Consider the following 17647-nt stretch of genomic DNA (forward strand, 5'->3'; position numbering starts at 1 on the left):
GAACACACCATCCCAAAATGACTGTTGGAGATCAGAACATACCATCCCAAAAATGACTATTAGAGACCACAACACCCCACCCCAAAATGACTGTCAGAGAACAGAACACACCACCCAAAAATGACTGTCAGAGACCAGAACATACCACCCCAAAAATGAATGTTGGAGATCAGAACACACTACCCCAAAAACAACTGTCAGAAACCAGAACACACCACCCCAAAATGACTGTCAGGATGCCACCCCAAAATGACGGTTGGAGATCAGAACACACCACCCAAAAAATGGCTGTCAGAGATCAGAACACACCACCCCAAAAATGACTGTTGGAGATCAGAACATACCACCCCAAAAATGACTGGGGATCGGAATGCACCACCCCAAAAATGACTGTCAGAGACCAGAACACACCACCCCAATAAATGTATGCCTTTTTGGCATAAGGATTATTTTGAGAAACTGAAGAGACAGGAGAAGCTCTGAAAACAAGTTAATTCTCTTCTATAAGAGAGATCTGTGTTTATAAAGGAATCCTCCATTTCTAAGGGTGGCTCCTCTCTGCACCTGGAAGAGGATGGCTCTTGTCACTGGAAACCCCGTCAATGCAGAGGGACTGACTGAGGGTGCATGACAGGCCTTGCCCTCCCTGACCAGCTTCTCGGGTCCCCCTCTGTGTTAGTCTGTTTTCATGCTGCTGATAAAGACACAGTGGAGACTGGGCAATTTACGAAAGAAAGAGGTTTAATGGACTCACGGTTCCACGTGGTTTTGGGGAGGCCTCACAAGGTCGGAGGCACGTCTCACAGGGTGGCAGACAAGACAGCATGTGCAGGGAAACTGCCCTCTACAAACCGTCAGATCTCATGAGACTCATTCACTATCACGAGAACAGCACAGGAAAGACCGGCCCCCATGATTCAGTGACCTCCCACCAAGTCCCTCCCAAAACACGTGGCAATTGTGGGAGCTACAATTCGAGATGAGATTTGGGCGGGGACACAGACACACCCTATCACCTCCTCCTCGCTCTTCCGGCTCTGTCTCAGCAGATGACGGTGCTGAAGCCTGAGTCTACGCACCTCTTTGTGATTGACCCGTTTCTCTGGGTATGGCTCATGTATGCAGGAGGGGCACAGGAGAATCCACTTCGGCTTGTTTATCTCTTGTGAATCTGTTTTTTGTTATAGGAGTCCATCCCTCCTAGGAACTCAGAAGAACAGAAGAGACACTGCTTTTTTTTCCCCACACAGAGTAGTAGCCTGAGGCCACTGGCTCAGGCAAAAGGGCAACCTGAGTTGGCCCGGATGCTCGGTGGCTGCCCTGATACGTGATTATGGAAAATGTGATGCCAAGGCGGTCTCGACACTAGAGCGACAGCCCCCACTGAGGTGGGCTTGGCTCCACGTTCACTGTCTCGGGAGCAAGGCCACAGCACATTCCTCCACTCCACAGTGCCCAGGTGGGCCTGGGCTGGGGGCATCGGACACAAGGCATCCTGGCCGCCACCCAGGCCTGGCCTCTCCAGGGCACCTGATGCCCATCTGGGTGGAGAAAGGCACCTGAGCAGAAGGGCAAGGGATTTCAGAAGGAGGGTCCCTGATGAGTTGCAGATGCACCTGCCTGATGCTGGAAACAAGCCAAGTTCCTCCTGCCGGCCCCAACAGGAGAGTTTCTCCCAACAGACACACCTCTGGGCCCGGGTCATCAGCATCCATGGCCCTAGCTGGACAATTCCAGGGTTGAAAATGAGGGTTTCCCACTTGTAGCTCATGAACTTTGCCAGGTAAAGGTTTCACGTTCACAGAGTATACCAGGTGTGAATGTGCTACAGAGGTAGCTACGGAAATTTCAGCTTCCAGGAATCGCAATGAGAAAAGGAACTTAATTTGATGTATGGTTTGGTGTAGGGAGTGCGACCTGGCCCGAGTCCGGCTGCCTGGGGCTGGCTCCGGCTGCCAGTTCTGCCGTGTCACTTCTCCTGCTTCGGTCTCCCCTCTGTGAAATGTGTTGCCTCTTGGGGACAAGGGAGGTGACACCCATGTGAAGTGTGGAACAGACCCCGGGAGGAAACATCACAGAACCATTGCTGCCACTGTGCTGTTCTGAGAAAGCTGCAGCAGGAGCTCTGGGGGGTGCAGGATCCTGTTAATTTTCTTCATTCTCTTTAAGCAACTCCAGGTCTGATGGGTTGGTCCACTAAAAGGGGTTTCTGGATTCTTATATACTGAGGGATCTTATGAGCATCCCTAGAGTTCAGTTGTTTAAATAAAAAGAACTTCTGGTCCCACACGAGCCAGGCTCCCTAGGGAACCTACAGGAACAATCTTGCTGTCTACTAAGACCCGGGCCCAAGGCAGGCCTCTGTTTCTTCAGCAGGAGACATCACCAAGTCCCCACCTTAGACAATAAGCCATGTCTCTGTGACTGAAATCTATATTATGCATATTTTTATAAAAATGCAGCTGAAAATGTTAGAAAAGGGCACAGGGAGGGAGGGAGGCGTGTCGAGAAGCAGGGACTGCTGTTGCCACAGGCAGACATGACTTATTTCATCTTACGTGACTATTTACTCTGATATTGAATAAAAATTGAATGTGTTGCTATGGCAACTGCCACATCACACAGCACCTCTCCTGCCTTTAAGTCCCAGAAAGTATTGAGAAGGCATCCGTGAGCCAGCGCAGTGTGGAAACCTGTGCGCCATTCATAATTCCAGGAGGAAAAGATGCTGTTTCATAATGAACTCCTATTTGTCAATATGTCAAGTGCAGTTAATTATATCGAAAATACATAGTTTTGTGTTTTTCTTCACTTTTGAGAAACAGAAAAAGAGTGAGAAGAGCAGTAAGCAGCAAGCAGGCTGGTGGGGTGCATCTGAGCCCACCACAGCGGGCCTGTCCCGGGGCCTTCGAGGTCCTCGTCACAGAGCCAGGCCCACCGCGGGCCTGTCCCGGGGCCTTCGAGGTCCTCATCACGGAGCCAGGCCCACAGCGGGCCTGTCCCGGGGCCTTCAAGGTCCTCGTCACAGAGCCAGGCCCACAGCGGGCCTGTCCCGGGGCCTTCGAGGTCCTCGTCACAGAGTCAGGCCCACAGCGGGCCTGTCCCGGGGCCATCGAGGTCCTCATCACGGAGCCAAACCAGATAAAGGGCTGCTCCTGACCTTCGACCTCCCACCAACCAGCTCGTCTGGGGTCCTCAGATGGGCTGTGTAGAGTTGCTTGGGCTGGGCTGATGCAAATATTTTAATGCAATTTTGTGCAGATTTCCCTTTTCAGATGCAAATTAGGAATATTTACCAGTAAACAGCCTTTTCTTAGGACTGAGGCACTTTTGCATTTAGGAGAAAACCGTCCCTCAAGTAATGCATATTAGAATAAAATAAAGTGATGGTGCAGGAAATGACAAAGATGCCCACTCCCCCCAGTAGCCACTTCCCCCAGTACCCACTCCTCCCAGTACCCGCTCCCCCAGCACTTGCTTCTCCCAGTACCCGCTCCCCCCAGTACCCGCTCCCCCCAGTACCCGCTCCCCCCAGTACCTGCTCCCCCCAGTACCTGCTCCCCCAGCACTTGCTTCTCCCAGTACCCACTCCCCCCTGTACCCGCTCCCCCAGTACCCGCTCCCCCAGTACCCACTCCCCCAGTACCCACTCCCCCCAGTACCCGCTCCCCCCAGTACCCGCTCCCCCAGTACCCGCTCCCCCCAGTACCTGCTCCCCCCAGTACCCACTTGCTCTTGGGCTTCTAGGCTGGGATTTCACAGGTTCCCTGAAACTCTCACTGTCTTGTGCGGTGGAAGTGAGTGTTTCTGGAGCGAGAGTCCCGGTTTTTCTTGGGCTCGCAGAGGGTCTGAGGTGACCTGAGTGTTACACCCCAGTCACTGCCGCCGGGTTCTTTAGGCTGAGCTGGCACTAGGGACGAGCCTCAGAGTGAGATGTAGGGTCCAGTGGTCCCCCCAGGCTTCTATTCATGATGTGACCCAGCATTGCCATTGAACACACTGTTACCTTTGCAAGCTCAGATCAGTCACCTTACCCAAGAAAGCCTGTGAATTCTGACACCTCAGGCTTTCTAGGTCCACTGCCTGGAGCCTCAGGAGCTGTGCTCTTCAGATACTCCTGAACCCACTGCTCTCACTGCATTCTGACGAACCTACCTCTGACCACGCGAGCTTCTCTTCCTCGTGGGAGCTGCTCCGGCTCCAGCGGCCCCGTCAGGAACGTGTGCCTGTGCTGTCTGCCCCACCAGCCCATTCTGCACCCCCCACCCACATCCACTGCCCCTTCTCTTGAATCCCCAAACACAGGCCCTCATCTAAAGTCCAGCAGTGATTTTAAACCTTTATCATGTCCTGGCCTATGCGCAGCACCGTGCCACGCAGAATCTTCACGGATGTCTGATGACTTTGGTTACTGTGAGCGTTCCGCATGGTGACCACAGTCAACAGGTCACAGAGGCTGCCCATGTCCCCGACGGTGGCTGCTCCCCTCAGGTTCCCACGCTTGCTAATGTGTGTGTAAGCACCTTTGCTTTGGTTACATATTTTCCCTTTATTTAGGTTGTAAAAAGTGGTACTAAAGGTAAAATGCGATAGAACTAGACACACACGTTGTTCCAATCTCAATCTCCTTGTTTTGCCATAATTGGCTTTTATAATTACCCAGACATAACCACCAGGGGAAAACCTCGCTGGGTAAGGGATAGATGAGACTTCTCTGCTATAACTTTGCAATTCCCTGTGAATCTATAATGGTTTCAAAATAAGAAGTCAGAAATGATATAAAAACTTTTGGACAAAGGAAAAAACGCACTTCCAATTCCACTGAGAAAAATAAAATCCAAAGCCCCCAACTGATGGAATGACCCACTCTTGACGATGAGGACCCCAGAGAAACCTTAACACTGAGTTGGGACTGCGACAGGATGAAAGTCAGACCCGCCTCATTACCTGCCGCCATCGCTAATGACCACCAAGCTTCCTTCCCTGGGTTCAGACCCGCCTGGTTACCACCCCCCTCTCAACTAATCACCACCAGGCTTCCTTCTCTGAGGGCTGAACAGAAACCAGCCCTTTTCAAAGACTCCATCCCTGATATCCACCAAGTGCCTGAAGCTGCTCTTCCTTTCACGGTTTCAACCCAACAACCAATCAGCATTCCTCCCTCATAAGAAACCCCATTCACGGAGTGCCTCTGGCTGGTCTGTGGAGGCTGCACAGGGAGGGCCTTCACGTCCCCTGCTTCACCTTTTGATGCAGAATGCCTAACTGTAATCTGTTTACATGTGAAGCCTCCATCCCCCAGTGAACATGGGATGCATTTTGCACATGTTAGCTGACCATGCACGCCTGTGTCTCCTCTTCATGAATATTCACAGCTCCTCCCATAACCTGCGGAATATATATACTTAGCCACCCGCTCAGCAAAAATTCCTGTTCCCTTTGCCTCTCACTAGAAGTTCCTGTTTCTGGCTTCTGGCCGGAGGCTACGCTTCCCAGCTGGTCAGGATGGCTGCCCTGCAGGATGCAGTTCTTTATGAGGAATGAAGCTCTCCTTTCCCAATTATGAGCCTCGTTATTCTTCTGCTGCCACCATCAGCCCCATAAGAGCTGCTCTCTTAGTCGCCCATTACATACATGGGCTTCTAACATCTCCGTGCACACGTGTTTACACAGCTGCCTTTAAGTTTAGAGTTTTCAAAATTTTTAATGAAATCACAGAACTTGATTTATTTGACTGTTATAATGAGTTGCCTTGCTATTGTTTTATATTTTAAGCCGGTTTTTTTTTTTTTTTGGTGAAGGTTTTGTTTTTCTGACTTCCTTGTTGGGTGGAGTGTCTTCTTAGGATAAATTTCTGGGAGTTTGATTACTGAGCCAAAGGGGAACAGTTTCTGTTTGTTGGTTCGCACGTGACCCCTGCTGTTCTGCCTTCTGAAGAGTCAGACTCATTCACCCTGCCTCCCACAGAGTGTACGTATATGAGTTTCATCACATGCGGTTTTTATTTATAAAACCAAAACTGTTGTTCATAAGCAACCTTCAGCACTAATCTTAAAAATAGGACTTTAGGCTGGGCGCGGTGGCTCACGCCTGTAATCCCAGCACTTTCAGAGGCCGAGGCGGGTGGATCATGAGGAGATTGAGGCCATCCTGGCTAACATGGTGAAACCCCGTCTCTACTGAAAAATACAGAAAATTAGCCAGGCATGGTGGCAGGTGCCTGTAGTCCCAGCTACTCGGGAGGCTGAGGCAGGAGAACGGTGTGAACCCGGGAAGTGGAGTTTGCAGTGAGCCGAGATCACGTCACTACACTCCAGCCTGGGCAACAGAGCAAGACTCCATCTCAAGAAAAAAGAAATAGGACTTTAGACTTAGGATGTGATTGGAACATCTACAGATTTCTCACCCATTGTAGCTGTGACATTTCACCTGCCCCCGGCACTGCAGGGCGTCTGGTCTCACACGAATCATTTTGGCTGGAGAGCCCTTGGCAAGTGGTCTGCTTGCAACTCTCCTCCTCACCTGTTGGCATCTCCCAAATAGCATTTCCTCCAGCCAAGAGCCTTATCCACCCACCTGGACCCACCTGAAACATCTAATGTGCCTGAAAAGGCAGAGTCGTGCTGCTGGGCACCGCAGAGCAAGAGCTGTTACCCCGACAAGCAGGGGCAGCTCCTCCCCACCTCCTCACCTCCTCACTCCGGATCTCTTCACCTGTGGGCAAAGGCCCCCCCGTCCTGTCCTCTCCGGGGTCACGCCTGGGTGTGTAGAACCAGGCATCTGGTGAGGTGGGCAGGAAATCTGCATCTTCACAAGACCCCAGGGAGAAGGTGCACGGCCATGTTGGGCCACCACGGCTGATATGTTCCTGCTATTGACTTGGCCAAAGTGTGCATTCAATGTCCAAGTTCCTCTTGGTAATCCCCAAGCAACTGGGTAGGAGCTGTGTACAGTAGCAAACCTCTTTCCACAGACAGGAAATGACAGGGTGGAAGCGGGGGCAGGAAATGAAGCTGGTTTCGAACACGTCCATCATGCGTCTCAGTTCTGCCCCACTGCTTGCTCCCTGTGGTAAGTGCTGAGCATCTGCACTCCCCACCCCCCAACCCCCACCCCAGGTAACACACATCACACGGGAAATTCACATTATTCATGGGGGATTCTCACCCCCCATCCCCTACCCCAGGTAACACACATCACACGGGAAATTCACATTATTCATGGGGTGGATTCTCACCCCCTGCCCCCCACTCCAGGTAACACACATCACACGGCAAATTCACATTATTCGTGATGTGGATTCTCACACCCAGCCCCCACCCCAGGTAACACACATCACACGGGAAATTCACATTATTCATGGGGGATTCTCACCCCCCACCCCCTACCCCAAGTAACACACATCACACAGCAAATTCACATTATTCGTGGGGGATTCTCACCCCCCGCCCCCCACCCCAGGTAACACACATCACACGGGAAATTCACATTATTCATGGGGGATTCTCACCCCCCACCCCCTACCCCAAGTAACACACATCACACGGCAAATTCACATTATTCGTGATGTGGATTCTCACCCCCAGCCCCCACCCCAGGTAACACATATCACACGGGAAATTCACATTATTCCGGGGGATTCTCACCCCCCGCCCCCCACCCCAGGTAACACACATCACACGGGAAATTCACATTATTCACGGGGGATTCTCACCCCCCGCCCCCCACCCCAGGTAACACACATCACACGGCAAATTCACATTATTCGTGATGTGGATTCTCACCCCCAGCCCCCACCCCAGGTAACACACATCACACGGGAAATTCACATTATTCTGGGGGATTCTCACCCCCCGACCCCCACCCCAGGTAACACACATCACACGGGAAATTCACATTATTCATGGGGGATTCTCACCCCCCACCCCCCACCCCAGGTAACACACATCACACGGCAAATTCACATTATTCGTGATGTGGATTCTCACCCCCCGCCCCCCACCCCAGGTAACACATATCACACGGGAAATTCACATTATTCACGGGGGATTCTCACCCCCCGCCCCCCACCCCAGGTAACACACATCACACGGCAAATTCACATTATTCACGGGGGATTCTCACCCCCCAACCCCCACCCCAGGTAACACACATCACACAGGAAATTCACATTATTCACGGGGTGGATGCATGACCATAGGTTCATAGGCTTTTAAGGGACTTTGGGATCCACATATTCTTAGTTACAGAATCCTTTCTTGGAAGAAAGTTTCACCCAGAAGCCCAGTGAGCAGCAGCAGCAGAAGCTTGGAGCTTGCTGAACCGGAGTGTGAGGGTGGCGTGAGCTGAGCAGGGATTCACACCCAACTGCCTCGGAGCCCCAGGGGCTCCCTGAAGAACCATCTTGCGACCTCTGACCTCAGCCCACACTGAACAGAGAGAAGGCTCCCTCGGCAGAGATGGGGACTCTTTGCCACCCCGGCAGCCCCCAGTCTGAGCAGCTCCTCCCCTCAGCTGCTGCTCAGATCCCTCTTGTTCACGCTCTGAGCCCGCAGGGGCCCTGCTGAGACTCGGGGTTGGCCACTTGTCACTGACACGCTGGGCAGGGCACCTCTCTGCTCTGTCTATCACGATGCTAAGAAACCAGAACACACCCCTAACTCTGGATACAACTGAGAAGGCTGTAGCCACGGATCTGCCTTTATCCAGATTATTTTTCTTCCAAACTTTTGAGTTTTGCTTTTTGGTGATTATCACTCTCCTTTGGAAAAAAAACATGGTTTTATTAATTTGAATAAAATGCAAACACTTTTCAAGATATCAGAAATTAGATTTTGAAGTACATCAAAATGCCACCCATCTATGAGGGGTATGTATCTGCTCTGTAATCTGTTCATTTCCTTTAAATTTTGTTTTGAGATATTTCCATTTGGCTTAAAAGGTTTTAATTCCACTATCTGTCATCACGTGCGTTAAACGCAAGTGCAGGGGAGAGATTTTGTAAATGCTATTAGATTTCTGTAATCAAACTCTGCTTTATATTCCAGAGTCAGGGATTAGAAGAATTTTAAATACATTTTAAAAATCGGAATCGTCAAATTCAGGCTTAATACTGAATAAGGCAACTCAAATTAGAAAAAAAGTCATTAGCTTTTAAATAATTTCTCAACTTGTATCCCTTTCTCCCATTTTCACCACCGCAAATCTACTCCAAATACATAAACCTCCTTCCCTCTCCCGGGGGCAGCCTCCCCGCGGAGATGGGCAGGGAAAAGCGGGAGGCACAGATGCTGGGCTTGAGGGCCTGCTGGGCACGACGTCCATGGAGTCAAGAGCTCGAGAAGAACTCTCTTTTGAAATGTAAAATGGCCACATGGAGAAGGATGGCGCTCCAGGAGCTGGTCTCCAGCATTTAGTGGAACGAGGAAGTATCTGGAGATGGCCAGGAAGAGAGGCAGGTCAGGGTGGATGAGCTCCTTGTGGCCAGATTGTAACCAGTGGGTGAAATAAACACTCTAGGGTTTCATCATTTTCTGTCCCAGGGATGACGGAGCCTCTGCCCCTGGGAATGGCAAGGTCCATCCTCTGCTCACTCAGGGGCCAGAGAGGACACAGGTCGGACGTGGATGGAAGCAGAGGCGTGGTGCCGTGCAGGTGAGCTCCTACTCCTGCCCTCGGCCCCCACGGTCCCCCGCAGGAAGCCCATCAGCCCAAGTCTAGGCAGAACCTTCCTGCCCACACATGAGATGGCATCGGGGGTGGGCAGAGGCCAATCCACTTCACAGATAATCTGAGCAGCCATTCAGATTTCCATGCATTGAATCAATCTACTTCCTAGACAGAGCTCCACGAGGAAAAGCGATGCCATTTCCAATAAGAGAAGAGAAAACCTAGGGGGAGAAACAGGCTCTGGCAGGAAGCTCAAGAGCCCTGTGTGGTCCACATTAAGTGTGAGTCTCCCCTGTGGATCTCCCAGGAGAGAAATGGAGGCGGCCTGTGGCCACACACGTCTGTTGCTCAGTGAACGGGTCAGGGCTGGAGACACAGTGAAGCTGGGGATCATCACCGAACAGATGATATAAGAAGCCAGGGCCCAGGTGAGTTCCCTGCAGGAGAGAGCACAGGCAGAAAGGAGGAGGGACCCAGGCCCTGGAGAGTCCGAGCTGTAGAACTCGCAGAGGAGGAGCTGGTCGACGTGAAGGGAACAGAGATGGCGGTCGCCCGAGTGAGTACAGAAAGCAATGCAGGTGACCCCGGGTTCTGCCTTCAGGAAACAACGGGCCTTATTCCTCGATGCACCTCCAGCTCCACCTGGAATGGGAGCTCCGTGATGGAAGGTTTGTCTGTTTTGTTCACTGCTGTAGTTTCAGTTCTTAAAACCTGCCTGACACGTATAAATATCCAGGAATGAGCGAACGAATAGCCCACTAAACGGAGGCTGAGCAGGGACCCTCAGACACGCACATTGAAATCCCACATGACACACGGCATCGGCTCTGAGGAGCATGAAGCCACGAGCACAGGAAGAAAGGGGATCTCCAGATTCCAACACAGAGAGGAGCCATCGAAACCAGGCGTGACCGGGAGCTGCTGCTCAAGTGGCTCTTGGACATTTGGAACCTTTCCTTGGATCCCAGTGTGTGGAAGCCGAGAGCTGGGGGGTGAGTTCCGATAGCCACACAAGGACAGCCTGTGCGGCCTTGGGGTGGATGGAGATGGGGACTCCACATGAGGCCCAGGACCTTGAGGACCTGCCTCTCTCAAGACTGAAGCCCAGGAACAGACCACCCACCAGCTGGGGAAGTGGGGAGGGGGCGGAACCCCAGATCTGTGCACATGCCAGAGCAAGGTCCACATTTCACTGAATGGCGCAGAAACTCCCAGGGGGACAACTGACATGAAAGTGGATCCGCTGGGACACTGAGGGCAAAACTTCTTATCCAGAAACTCTCACATAGAAATTCACACTTCAGTATCATCAATCCCTGCTGAAGGTAAGCTCACAATTCTAAAGAAAGACTTCATCAACCACGAAAGAGGACAGACCCGCAGGAGGGGTTCAGCAGACGTGATGAGCAGGAATTGTAGAAACCTAAGACTAGGAAACAGCTGGAGGGTGTGGACGAGATCGTAAAATAAGTAGGTTTAAAATGATTGAAAAGATAAAAGATGGTATCGAACACATAATCAAAGTAGAAGGCAAAAGAACAGATTTGATAAATTACTAAATAAAAAGTTTTTCTAAGTGAAAAATACAGTAACCAAGAAAAAAGTACCCAACATTTGAGTTTTACAACAGATTAGACACAGAGGAGGAGGGAACGTGGGAGACAATTTCAGGAAATAATCTGTCATGTAGCATCGAGGGAGGGAGAGGCGAAGGCGTGACAGAGGGTGCTGAGACACGGTGGACGGAGCCAGAAGGTCCAACCCCTGCCTAATCCAAATGCTGTGGGGGCGTCAGGACCATGGTGAGAATGACAGTGAATGCTTATGAGTGCTCACTCGTCCGCACTCTGCCACCCAGAAACCTGCACACAACCCGGTGGTGCGGGTTCTGTGATGACCCCCGTTTGACAACAGAGGAAGGAGAGTCAAGGGGTGAGCACAGAGACCACGGGAGGCCACCGTGAAACAGATGGCGAGGGGCGGCTCTGCAGAGTCAAGAAAGGGCCTGAGTGAAAGGAAGCACCAAGTACAGCACAAAACCCAGATTCCCCAATCCAAGCGGGGAGTGCCTGGACATCACAGGTGTCCAGCGGAGGATGGGAGGAGCTGGGAGGACCAAACTCAGATCCCCTGATACAAGCGGGGAATGCCCGGACATCACAGGTACCCAGCAGAGGATGGGAGGAGCTGGGAGGACGAAAATCAGATCCCCTGATCCAAGCGGGGAGTGCCCGGACATCACAGGTGCCCAGCAGAGGATGGGAGGAGCTGGGAGGACTAAACTCCCCCAATCCAAGCGGGGAGTGCCCGGACATCACAGGTGCCCAGCGGAGGACGGGAGGAGCTGGGAGGATGAAACCCAGATGCCCCGATCCAAGCGGGGAGTGCCCGGACATCACAGGTGCCCAGCGGAGGACAGGAGGAGCTGGGAGGCTACAGCCACAGTGTCCAGGCCCTGTGGCTCCTCCAGTATGGGAAGGGCAGCTCTGTCCTGAAAGGGTGGCCGTGGAGGTGCTGTCCTCCAGGCCCAAGTGTGTGTGGGAAGGAGCTCCGTCCTGAGTGGGCGGCCAGGGAGGCGCTATCCCCCCGGCTCATGTGTGCGTGGACAATAACATCTGACCTTCCATGCTTAAGAGGCAAAGTGCAGCGAGGCACACGGCAGAAGCCACTTGGGCTGGAGCTGCCCGGTCAGTGGCTCTGCCTGTCACCACATCCTGCCGCTTTCCTGGAGTGGCCAGAGTCCAGGTTTCAATGAGGAAGGTGGTCTGGACACCAGGCACCACACTGGTCACCTCCCAGATGAACCCCAGAGTCTCCCATTCCCCGTCCCCCACCCCTGCCCCTCCAGCCCTCTCAGGGCAGAGCCTCCTTCATGTTCACAGGACCCACCTCCCTGCCTACCACAGCAGCTTCTCACAGGGCCTAAATATTCCACAGTTCAGCAGACGGTCCCAGCCTCGACGTGTTCTCTGACCAGATTACAGAGATGGCTCTAACCTGAGTCCATCTAGATTTGTCCCTAATTCCTGGACACCATTATCCCTATAGGAATGACTTAGCACCAAACACCACCCCACGTGATGAGCTCAGAGGGAGAGGAAAGGCAGGAGGACACCACAGCTCCTTCCACATGTAGGAGACCCACGGCTGCCGGTGTGACACCGGGTCACAGCCGCCCCCCACTGACTCCACCTCGAGGCCACCTGGCCCCTCCGCATCAGTCACTGCACCTTCTGTGGGATGCAGGTGGCTCTTGGCAGCCCCCCCGACTCTTGGTTTCTTTCTCACCCTTTGCTGGGTGCTAAAGACACAGTAAGCTTCTGGGAAAGACCAGGGCATCACCAGCTGCCCAACACCTCGTTCATCCAGCACGAGCCAGGAAGGCATCAAGAAACACCGAGAACAGGAGCACCTGTCGGGCCGTGAGGCCAGTTTCCATCGGTCACTGGCTGCTCTCCTCTCCCACACCCTGCCCGTCATTTAACCGAGAGGCAGACATTTTCCAAGCCCTTCAGGCTATCCTTAAGCAGGCACTGCATGGGAAGCGCAAGAACCTCTGTTTGGGCAGAGCGGCCAATTAAGCAGCTTCTTATTTCAAGAGCCCGAGTCTCGGGCCTGGTGAGGACGAGATTTCCCCACAGAAGCGGCCTGTCTTTAAGTGGCTCCTCAGAGGGCGGTTCTGCTGTGTAGCAAGCACACTCATAAATAAGCGCTCCTTCACAGTTAATTATCTCTAATGGCGAGTGCTGTGAAACCCGAAATCTCAAACGCGAGAGCGTAGATTGGTTTCGGTCCACACTGACTTACGAGTGGCCACACGCCATTCCTGAGAGGCGGCGCGTCCGCGCTCTGTGTGCAGTTCATTAAGTTGTCATGTGAGGGGAGAGTGCCCGCGGCTCTGGCTGCTGGCGGAGCCTGGCCGACGCCCTCTGACACCAGCATGGTGAGGTTTGGACACACGGGGGCTTCATAGATTTTCAATGATATTATGGAAGCATTTCCCGTTTTATATCACCTCTCCCAAATATACGTCCTTCGATATTGAAGATACAAGCATGTCCCACTGCATCCCAGGAGGAAAGAGGAATCCCTCTAGCCCATATTCATTTTCACACACTTAGCAACTACAAAACAGCTGAAGAGGGGAGGAAGTGCACATTTTCTGAAGGCTTCTCTGTTCTTCTTAGCCATTAATGCTTTTTCTTGTGGGGATACTAAATTACGACTTCAAAGGCCCTAAGACATCATTGAACTCTCCAGGCACATTTTGTCCCCGTTTCCCACCCACAGAGGATGCTCCTGCCGCAGCCCACTGGTTCTCCCTGGAAAACAGAACCTCGGCTGAATTAACCTGCAGGTCCAGCCTCTGTTCTCACGGTGCTCGCCAGCACCCAGACAGCATCGCCAATCTCAGAGCAGACGGCACCCCTCCTGTTACTCACCGACCCGACTCCGGTTTGAAGAATTTTCAGTCCAGAGGTTTCCTCCAGTTTGTCTTTGTTGTCAACTGTTAGGAAAAATCAGAAAGCACAGGGGTCAGGTTGGAGAGGTCCTCAGTCTCCGGGCACCTCTGGGCATTTTTCTCCATTGAAAAATTCTATTACCGACTGCTTGACCCATCTACCTTAATGGAAGGGTCATGAACAGGCACAGAATTGGAACCTGAACGAGGCCCCATTTTCCCACTGACCACTGGGTCCCCCTCGGGCCAGCTCAACTGTGCGCCTTTGGTTCCATCTAGAAAGGGATGTCCCACCAGGACCCCAGGACTACTGTGAATCACTGATGAGAAATATGTAGACACGCTTTGCAAACTGCAATGTCTTATTTTAAAATTACGTAATCGTTCGTAGCTGTACAATTACTGGGAAATATGTGTCATTAACCAGCATTAGGTGTTGATAAAAAGACTCCCTAGAAGGCCAAGCCGAACGTGTGTATTTCTGTCACCAGCACCAGCAGCTATTCTGCGGCCTCTTGTTCATGCCCTGACAGGAACATCCTATAATAGTTTAGCTCTCATAAAGGCTTCACCCTGGTTTTCTCCTGATGCAGAATGAGGAAGACTTTCAGAGAATGAATTGCACTCGATGGCAAACCACGGGAAATGAGCTCTGGAAACAATTAGCAGATGGAAATGAAACCTCAGTAATCCCAGCACCAACACAGCAAACCCACCTGCCTCACTTCACAGAGAGGACGGGTGTCACAAGGCAATTGACCTTGGCTTACGACTCTGTGGAAATACGCGTTTGCATAAAGCCCTTGTCGCTTTGGAGATGAAAACCAGAAAAAAATGGAATTTCACTGCAAACCCTACCAACGAAGAGGCCTTGCGATTGTGATTAACACAGGATGAGGCAGCAGGAAAATATCAGTTACTCTCACCCCTTATTGTAGCACCCCCGTGTTAATCTGGGGTAATGAAATTATTCCTTTCAGAGGGACGCGAACGAGATCCTGTCACAGCCTGCCCTTCCCACCTTTGCAGCCTCTCCATTGTCTTTCGGAAAGTTTTTCCCTTCGAGCAAATGCATATTATTTTTTACATGTAAGTAATTACCTACTGCGCTGAAAGAACGAGGCAGACAGAAAACTGTGCTAAAGCAAAGTTCCTTTAAAGCTTTAGGATGGGGTGGGACCCCAGGGGAGGGGAGGGGAGGACACGGACGTAAGCCTTGGGTGGCAAGAGTGCTATAAGGTCATCAGTGCTGATGTCCTCCTGCAAACAGAGGAGACATCTGACTGATCGGCAAGCTTCCCTCAGGTGGGTAATAGCGGACTCTTTTAAGCAGGCTGAGGAGCAGAAAGTGAATACAAAAGCAACCTGAGAACCACCCCGGTCACTGCTGCAGAACAGTCACTGATGTCAGGGTCAGGAATGGAAACGGCAGCCCAGCCCGCAGTAATGAGAAAAATCCAATCCACAGGGGAACAACCTTTTCCTATGAAGGGCAGGTAGCAACTGGGTCAGGCTCGGCAGGCCCACGGCTCCGTCTTAGCTACTCAGCCCTGCCTTGCAGTGTGGAGGCAGCTGCAGGCCACGCCTAAGTGAATGGTCGTGGCTGTGTTCCAATAAAACTTTATTTACAACAGCAGACAGTGGGTCTGATCTGACCTGCAGGCTGTGGCTGCCAAGAGGTTGCCTGGCCCTAGTCCATTCTCCACACTGCCCAGGGTGTCACGAGCAGTCAGTCTAAGGGTGTCTGTCCATCCTTGGACTCAACATCCAGACCTCTGGTTCCAAATCCAGACCCTCCAGTGGTCCTTCAAAGTCTTTCATTGGTGTCCCCTGCAAGCATGGAGAACTTGCCTTGCTGGCCCTGAGGTCCAGGTGACTCTCCTTGTCCAGATATTGCGCTTTTCAGCATATTTCAGGCGTTCTCTGTCTCCTGCCAGGATGCTCTGAGCTCCTCAGTCTGACGAGAACACAGCCTCTTTCCAGGCAGCTCAGGCCCCACATGTGCTCAGAGACACCCCCTTCTTCACCATCCTCAGCACAGCCCTGTGTGTCTCACAGCTCATGGTGTGCAGGCTGCCTGTCCCATGCACAACAGAATTGTGAATTGTGGCACTGGGTAATTTCTGCTCTGTGTAAATGCTCCCATCACGGCTGACTTCAGCGCTCATGTGAAACTACTAAAGGGAATGAGTAGAGACACTGTCTTAGTCTGTTTGTGTTGCTGTAAAGGAACACCCGAGGCTGGGCAATGTACAAGGAAAAGAGGTTTCTTTGGCTCACGGTAATGCAGGCTGCACAAGAAGCATGGCACAGGTGTCTGCATCTGAGGATGCCCCAGACCGCTTCCACCTGCAGTGGAAGGTGAAGGGGGCCGTGCAGTGTGCAGAGCTCACATGGGGAGAGAGGAAGCAGGAGACGGCGAGGCAGGGCCAGGCTCCCGTTAACAGTCAGGTCTCACAGGAGCGACGAGAGAAGAAGTCGCTGACCTCCACCCTAGGAGGGCACGAATCCATTCAGGAGGGATCCACCCAGCCCCATCCGCCCCTCCCCCATGATCCAAAGGCCTCCCACCAGGCTGTGCCTCCAACCTGGGGACCGAATTCCAACATTAGGCAGGGCGGGGCCGAACCTACCAGACGCAGAGTCGCACATGGGGAGTGAATTTCAAACCGAGGCACGGCAGGACCAAACCAAGCAGATGCAGAGTCTCACATGGGGACTGATTTTCAACATGAGGCATGGCAGGGCCGAACCAAGCAGACGCAGAGTCACACATGGAGAGTGAATTTCAAACTGAGGCACGGCGGGTCTGAACCAACCAGACGCAGAGTCGCACGTGGGGACTGATTTTCAACATGAGGCATGGTGGGGCCAAACCAAGCAGATGCAGAGTCACACATGGGGATTGAATTCCAACATGAGGCACAGTGGGGCGAACCAAGCAGACGCAGACCTGCAGGTGCACAGGAAAGAGTTCCCACCATGCAGACACGGAGGACAGAAATAATCTCAAGGGCGCTGATGACACGAAAATGTAGAAAATTAGTTATAAAATGGTGAGCTTGAGTATTGATCGACTCTGCTCTTAAAACAGTTTATTTAAGTGTGTTTTTATCATTCAATGTTTCACAATGGCTGTATGAATAACGGGCTCACAAAATTCCTGAAAAAGTAAAACTAGTTTTGCCAAGTGGATGCAAACGGTCCCCCGCGCTGCTGGCACAGTGCTTTGTTTATTCCCCAAGTGGGCCTTCCTGCCCGTTTCCTTGGTTCTGAAGTGGGCCTTCCTGTCCGTGTTTCCTTGGTTCTGAAGTGGGCCTTCCTGTCCGTGTTTCCTTGGTTCTGAAGTGGGCCTTCCTGTCCGTGTTTCCTTGGTTCTGAAGTGGGCCTTCCTGTCCGTGTTTCCTTGGTTCTGAAGTGGGCCTTCCTGTCCGTGTTTCCTTGGTTCTGAAGTGGGCGTTCCTGTCCGTGTTCTCTTGGTTCTGAAGTGGGCCTTCCTGCCCGTTTCCTTGGTTC

The 17647-nt window shown here is 52.2% G+C and overlaps 1 protein-coding gene across 2 annotated transcripts in view; it reads right to left on the reverse strand.

Moving 5' to 3' along the window:
* The window catches only part of PTPRN2 (protein tyrosine phosphatase receptor type N2), a 985554-nt gene that overhangs the window by 327616 nt on the left and 640291 nt on the right, over positions 1-17647 (reverse strand). For both annotated transcript variants that reach the window (XM_007983635.3, XM_037991107.2), the window contains one exon: positions 14112-14176. In XM_007983635.3, coding sequence (XP_007981826.3) covers positions 14112-14176 — 65 coding nt within the window. The remainder of the gene's footprint in view (positions 1-14111; positions 14177-17647) is intronic.

Source organism: Chlorocebus sabaeus, chromosome 21 (genome assembly GCF_047675955.1).
Source record: "Chlorocebus sabaeus isolate Y175 chromosome 21, mChlSab1.0.hap1, whole genome shotgun sequence".
NCBI classification, from domain to species: domain Eukaryota; kingdom Metazoa; phylum Chordata; class Mammalia; order Primates; family Cercopithecidae; genus Chlorocebus; species Chlorocebus sabaeus.